At 35.2% G+C, this 7,798-nt stretch overlaps 1 protein-coding gene across 1 annotated transcript; it reads right to left on the bottom strand.

The window, feature by feature from the left end:
* Positions 1 to 4,316: 4,316 nt before the first annotated feature.
* Positions 4,317 to 5,651, bottom strand: LOC130461598 (uncharacterized). The gene is made up of 2 exons (XM_056829751.1): positions 5,138 to 5,651; positions 4,317 to 5,032 (listed from the first exon to the last, which is right to left on the bottom strand). The coding sequence occupies exons 1-2, from the start codon at positions 5,649 to 5,651 to the stop codon at positions 4,317 to 4,319; spliced, it is 1,230 nt and encodes a 409-aa protein (XP_056685729.1).
* Between the last annotated feature and the right edge of the window lie 2,147 nt (positions 5,652 to 7,798).

Genomic DNA, 7,798 nt, shown 5'->3' with positions numbered 1-7,798 from the left:
CTGGGAAGCTTTCTGAGGCTGCTGGGAAGCTTTGTGTTGGTCCAAAGAGGGTTGCAGAGTAGCTTTGAGAGGCTGGAAAGGGTGTGGATTCCTCGTTGTTGCTTTCTGTGCTTCTCTTTCAATCAGGTTCGGAAACAAAGGTCCCTTTGACCATCTGCTTTGTGCCACTTTTGTTTGTGATTGTGATGCTCCTGTAAGAGTGGACGGCATTGATCGTTGTGAGGGGTTAGAGGATGGTTTTGACGGAGTAAAGGGTGGTTTTGATGATGTCTTAAGTTGTGGCTTTGATGGCATGGTAGTAGACTGTGGCATGGATAATTGCCGTGCAACCATGGAAGGTGATGATGTAGATGATGTGGGTTTTTTAGCAGTTGTTGATTGCTTGATAGGTTGTGATATGGTCCCAAACGACTGTGACATTCCAAGTGTTGGAGGGCTGAACGGTCCCCAGTTTTGGCTGGATGGATCAGAAGATTTGGGTGACTTTGATACAGAGCCCTCATCAGTAGCTAAAAGGGATCGTTTACTCCTGTAACTCATATTTTAGTTCCTGTTCAACAAGTAAAAAACACAATTACTGATAAAACAAACTCAATTGTTGTAAGAATGTAACACTAAATAGGATATAGGTGTTCACTCATAATGAAAATCAGTTTAAGATTTTCAGATACACAAGTTATAATGAGCAGAAATTAGTTAAGAGTTAGGTAAACTTGAGTCATCAAACGATACATTCAGATCAAATAAAGCATATTGAGAGTGCAAAGTCAGTTTCGTATAACTGATGTATAGTAAAGTTTATGCTAATAACATCATTCTCAACATATTTTCAATGCACTCAATATATCAGGGAAACTACATTACCAAGACTGTAAAATCTGTACCTCATCTTGCCTCTAAAATCTAAATGAAAGCCAAAATCATATATCAAACCATTGCATCGATCATAAACCCCCTTCACTGTAGTGTGCACCTCATTAACCCACTGTCTAGTTCTCCCTCCCCCTCCCACACACCAATATGAATGACAGTGCAGAAGGAGAACAGAAACCAGAACTCTATCTACTGCAGTGCTGATACTGGAAAAGAATTCAAACATCAAAATCCAACTGAACTGAAAGAGATTTCACATCCACAGATCCACTTGATTGCGAAAAGCGCAGACAAATTGATTAAGATCCATCATTCAGGATGTGAAGTTTTGGGAGTTGTCAAACTAATACTTCAACTACGATTTGTCTATAGACTTACAGAAGTGCTATCCGCCTTCCCCTCCTCCCAGTATGTCAGGCAGAAGAAAAATCCAGAACAACAAGAAAACAAGCCAACGACCTTTAACCGGACTCTAAAATAAGATTCTTTTTTTCTAAAAAGAACTCTGTTAGCAGTTATGTTTCCCATAAAGCATTTTTCCAAAGTCAATTATTTCAGATTGAACAGACACAACCAAAACTGCCAACTTAGTTAAATTATCATTTAAGGCAGACCCTGGCCATTCATAAAACGACTGTAACACGCACCGTTCGGTTAAGGCATACAAAGTCACATGATTAACAACCAAAACTAACTCAACAGTACCATTGAGCCTCGGCTATTTCATCAACCTAGAAAGCTGCTATAGCAAAACAAACACTAGGAAAAAAAGCCTCTATTCCTGCACTCGTAGTAAAAAAGACTTGAAGCTTCTTAACACTTGTAGATATTAGGTTCAACATAACAGTAAATGATGTACATTAGCTTGAGCTCAGAAATTAAAGACTCGAGGAGCACATTGTGGGACTAAAGTCTCCCCCAACTCAATCAGATTACCAGGCTACAAAAGTGAATAGTCAGCTCCTGCGTAACAGGATTTAGGTTATTTCCTAATTCTTTTTTTGTTTCAATTCATTCACTCGTCTTAAAGACTCGAGGAGCACTGTTTCTTAAAATTTAAAGAGACCACTCGTTTAGCTATATTGAAATGAGAAACAGGCCCCAAAAGTAGTCTGATATAACACATCTGCACCAAAAAAAATATATAACACATCTTGGAGATAGACATTGAGAAGGTCTTTGTAGCTTAGATTTTGTTTGATCTTCAGTAACCTAGAAAAATATTATCCTAAGTTTTGTTTGATGGTGATGGTAAACTAGAATTCACTCACTTGAAGGTCCAAAATTGTATAATCACCAACGGATTGGAGAACAAAAACTCAAAATCTCCAATAATAACACAATAAAATCAATTAACCAATCCCTACCGCCACGAGAACTATATTCACAAAAGATAAACTTTGAGACAACAAAAATGAAATTAATCTTCACGGTAACGGCGCCAATGTTTAAAGAAAACATAGATCGTAATTACTATATTATAAATAAAAGAAAATAAGTCATTAGATGGAATCAATACAATACAAATAAAAAGCAATATCAAAAGGGTTCATTTGAAAAAAAAGCTCTATGATCAATCGGCTCCACCCTCTTCCTCTACCGGTAAAGAATCACCTAAATCAAACAAGTCTTATAACCATTGATCATGAATCCTTTTAATTTTCTACCATAATAATTCAAACCACCCGCCAACGCTCTTCTTAGTTTTCCATCTTCGGTGGTTACATCTATGCAATGTACCTACGATGGTACATCATTAAATCAAAATACATTTTTTTCAAACAAAGAATTATTTGTTCACATTAAAAGAACTTAAGTAACCTTATTTTGCAGCCACCCTCCAAATTCATTGATGATCCAATTACTTTCATCACTCTCCGTGACAGAATTTCGTAAGTTCATTTGACGCTTCTCCGTTAAAAATTCACTTCATAGAAGAAGAAAAAACGTAGAGTGGTCTTTAACAATTGATAATTCAAAAGAAAACAGACATAATACTTACTCTAATTCCCCTTTAATCTCATCACAGTGAAGTAATACGTAGCGATGAGCTTGCTTTAAGGTTTTGTCATCAAGGCGAACGCTAACCTCCTTCCCAATAACTCGACCACCAGAATTAAACAAGTAATCATTGGGATTTGGAATGTCATCATACATTCTTTTAGGTATGTTGAAGATAGTCTTAACACCTTGAAGATATCTCAAACAAAACCTAATTGTCTCCTCTAAAAGGAAGCCTTCCGCAATAGATCCTTCAGGTTAGGCTTTATTGGTTACATGTGATTTCAAATGGGACAAGTACCTTTTAAATAAAACATTGATACTTAAATTATAATAAATAAAAAGAATTTAATGAAATAATATAGCTCAGACATATAAGATATTAACCTTTCAATGGGATACATCCATCTGTATTGCACTGGTCCACCAAGTTTAACCTCCTCCACTAAGTGAATCAACAAATGGACCATGATTGTAAAAAATGAAGGCAGAAACTCCTTTTCCAACTCACAAAGAGTTAAAATAATTCCATCTTGAAGACCATCTAAATCATCTAGATCAATACTGGTGGAGCACAACTTCTTGAAAAACGAAGATAATCTAGCCAACAAGTCAATCACCTTTGTAGCATTAGAAGCTCTTAAGGCGACGGGGAGGATATCTTGCATTAGAACATGGTTGTCATGACTCTTGAGGTTAATCAACTTCCTTTGCTTCATATTCACACAACTAGAAAGGTTGGATCCATATCCATCCGGAACTTTAAGTTTCTGCAAAACATTTAAGAACCTCTCTTTCTCCTCCGTAGACATAGAATAAGAAGCCGGAGGCATGTATTCGCTTCCATTATGATTGGTCTCAAGCCAAAGGTGAGGCTTTGTCCTCCAATGTTTAAGGGCTACTCGATCATCCCTACTATCTCTACTCTTATCATTACCTAGAAGAGTTCCCAAAATATTCTCAGACACATTTTTCTCAATGTGAATAACGTCTAAATTATGCCTTAGAAGATTATGCTCCCAATACACCAAATCATAAAATATGCTTCTTTTTGTACCATAAGCATTTTCATCTTGGACATCATTGTTATTATTGTTATCATTATGACCTCTTTGTCTACCTCTTTTTTTTTGTGGTGCCTTCGAATTTCCATAAACATACTCGACCTTTTCTTGTTCCCTCAATATATCAGTCCCGCTAGGACGAGATGGAGCTTCACCCCACTCGTTAGTTCCGAACTTCTCACAAAACATGGAACCTTGAGCTCGATATGGGTGATCTGCGGGTAACCATTTTCTATACATACAATAACATATCTTGCTCCTAAATCTATCAGAAGGCGTGAAATCTATGCATACTGGACATGCATTGTAACCTTTTGTGCTCAAACCAGAAAGCATTGAATAGGCAGGAAAGTCATTAATAGTCCAAAGCAAAGCCGCTCACAAATTAAATTTCTCTCTACCAAAAGCATCAAAAGCTTCAACCCCCGTCCACAACAATTTCAATTCATGCACTAACGGTTGCAGATACACATCAATATAAATTCCGGGACTTGTTTTTCCGGGAATAAGTGTGGATAAAATGAAAGAAGATGGTTTCATACATAACCATGGTGGAAGGTTATAAGGAATCAACATCACCGGCCACGTACTATAAGAGGTGTTCATTAAACGATAAGGATTAAACCCATCACTCGCAAGACCTAATCGAACACTGCGAGGGTCTAATGCAAAATCGCTATGACGCTCATCAAATGCTTTCCAAGCTAAGGCATCCGATGGATGCCTCAAAATCTTCTTATCATGTTCACCCAATCTCTCTGTATCATGCCATCTCATCTCTTCCGCTGTTTCTGATGACATGTAGATTCTTTTTAGCCTCGGGATAAGAGGAAAATATCGCATTACCTTAGCTGGGACACTTCTCTTCAATGTATTTGTATCTCCATCACTTACATCGCCACTCATACCCTTAGTTCTCTTCCACCTTAATGTACCACAAACATGACACTTGTCTTTCTCTAAAAATTCCCCCCAATACAACATACAATTATTCGGACAAGCATCAATTTTTTCATACCAACGTCCCAATTCTTTTATCATTTTCTTACTGTAATAATAAGACGAGGGAAAATCAAGTATTTGAGGAAATGCATCTAAAATTAGCTTTAACAGCATATTAAAAGATTCAATAGACTAGTGATTCATACACTTCAAGTGAAACAAGTGTAAAAGAAAAGATAACTTTGAAAAATTGATACACCCCTCGTATAATCTCTCCTCAGAAGCTTCAAGTAACTTCTTATATGTCGCATCTTCTTCTATTGTAGAATCATCATATTCAACATCTGTTACATATGTCACTGGTTCCTCAATCCATTCATCATCCTCTTGTGCTTCAAAAGTTTGGCAATTGGGAGGCATATTAACACTAAAAGCTGATCTTAATAGTCCCCCCATATTATCTCGACCAATAAACCCACTTTGATTACCGGGGAATCCTTCACTAGTACTCCCTCCATCACTCTCAAACATACGCTGAACCATATCCCCTTTCCCATGAAAGATCCAATTCTTATAAGACTTATAAAACCCTTTAAACAAAATATGTCTCTCTACTTCATTTATCGGAAACCATTTATCCACCTTACAGTTCTTACATGGGCATCTAATTTTTCCTAGGACTAGATCTTGCTTGGCAAACTCAATGAATTGCATACATCCATCGATATATTTAGGGTGGCCAGTGGGTAGATCGATCCAACTTGTATCCATATCTATATGAAATAAATTTAGTAATAAGATAAATAAGTAATAATATCATTCATGTAATAGGAAATATTTTATAAGTGCTTACTAGAACGTTATGATCTTCCTTAGAACCTTCATATAGCATATAATTCAAATATGAAATAGTTAAAAATATAATTTACATAGGAGATTAATTAAGTGAAATATTAAAATTATGATGTCCGTCGTTCTTCATCGCCATTGAAATTCTTCCCTTCGATGAGGTTTTCTCTTTCTACAGTTCGTCAAATTTATAACCTATCTTATTTTGATGTTCTTCTATTTTGTAAATGTAACCCTATAATTTACAATCAATTAATATAATGTAGTTATAATTTGTAATTTATAGGTGTTTCCTGAGAAAGAAGAAGATGAAGGTGTGGGTTAGTCTTTTTTTTTTTAATTAATGGTATAAGGTGTTATGTAAATAGTGTATCCCTGGGTATGCTAATTATGTCTAATGAATCAAAATTAGAGATAAATTATTTGTCAAATTGGGTATTTCTTAATATTTTGGGTTGTTTTTGGTTATAAGCATAACTGAATTTAGTCTTAGCATAAGTTTGATTTGTTTGGAAATGTTTCACACACGAAGTAATTTCTATCAAAATGATGGTGTCTTGCAATATAATACGGAGTACTAAATATTAATTTTCTTTTAGTCCAGTATTTATTTATTTTCTCAAAATCAAAACAAAAATAAAAGTACTAAATAATATTTAAACATTAAAGAAAATTTTAGGCCAGAGATATTAGGTAGTAGTAAAATGTGATTATAATTTATAACTTTGAATTTTTCATAACGCATTTGTTTAATTAAACAATAGTAGCAGTAGCAGTAGTAGTTCAATATCACCATCAAGCAATAGAAACAGAAGAAAGTTGTAGCAGTAATAACATCGGCAAACAACCAGTAACATCACCATCATCAAAAAATCAAAGCGAAGAAACAGCAGCAAGCAGTAGCAATAGTAGTAGTAGTTTAATATCACGATCAAGCAATAGAAGTTGAACATCACCAACAAGTAGTACATCACATTAACTGAAACTTAGCTAAAAAAAATTAGAAGAGAAAGAGTTATGCACCTGTGAGAAGAGAAGGCAATACTAATCAGCTTGGTCCACTAGTCCTTACAAACCTTCTGATGAGCTACGCACACAAAAAGAAAGGTTTAACAAATTAAAGTTCTTGTTCAACAAGTAAAAAACACAATCAGTGATAAAACAAACTCAATTGTTGTAAGAATGCGACACTAAATAGGATATAGGTGTTCACTCATAATGAAAATCGGTTTAAGAATTTCAGATACACAAGATTATAATGAGCAAAAATTAGTTCAGAGTTAGGTAAACCAAATTAACCAATCCGACAACCCTTTACCATCTCTAGTCTGTACGAGTACTGTAATGAATATAATGACAGCACCAGGAGATCAGTGAACAATCTTCTGGAATAACTAAAGAATAAAGCAACTTAACTAGCTGATTTATGAACTGTTTTCTGGCTAAATATAAAGGTGGACTTTGACTAGCTGATTTATGAACTGCTTTTCGCTTAAATAAGATGGAAACAAGATTGAATGCTGGAAACATAAGATTGAATACACATGTAGTATTTTTACAGATTGAAGCAAGCTATATTGATAAATAATACATAGTTCCTGTTCCAGAAACATTTGATAAGCTAGACGGAATATTTTGATCATCCTGAAATCAGACACTTTGAAGCAGTGCTTTGCTGCTGATTCCTTCATGCATTCTCGTTTGAACAGCTTTTACAGCTGCTACTCGTGCTACATTAGTTTCTCTACTAGAAACTACAGTATACTACTCGTAAAATATTGCATAACACGCTTTAAGACTTATTAAGTTCAAAATTCAATAATTCTGCAAATATCAAACAGAGACCATATGCATCACGCTCAAAGCACAACTGAAAACAATATTTGATAATGCAGAAAATTCATCACAGAATCATCAATCCGGTGTCAACTCCTACATCCAAAAACACTAATCATATTGTACAACAATTCCAACAACATACCAAATATAAAATTCAGATTAGAGTGCAGAATCGGATGCACGGCAAGAAACCAACACAAAAGCTAAACAACAACAACAGATGTAACAGC

The sequence above is a fragment of the Spinacia oleracea genome, chromosome 5 (assembly GCF_020520425.1).
Source record: "Spinacia oleracea cultivar Varoflay chromosome 5, BTI_SOV_V1, whole genome shotgun sequence".
NCBI classification, from domain to species: Eukaryota; Viridiplantae; Streptophyta; class Magnoliopsida; order Caryophyllales; family Amaranthaceae; genus Spinacia; species Spinacia oleracea.
The sequence above is the reverse complement of the archived record's forward strand: the minus strand, read 5'-3'. Positions and strand labels throughout refer to the sequence as shown.

Coding starts and splice junctions, on each gene's coding strand:
- LOC130461598 (XM_056829751.1), bottom strand. CDS start 5,651: ATGGATACAAGTTGGATCGATCTACCCACTGGCCACCCTAAATATATC. Junction 5,033..5,137: donor GGAGAGATTATACGAGGGGT/GTATCAATTTTT, acceptor AGCTAATTTTAG/ATGCATTTCCTCAAATACTT.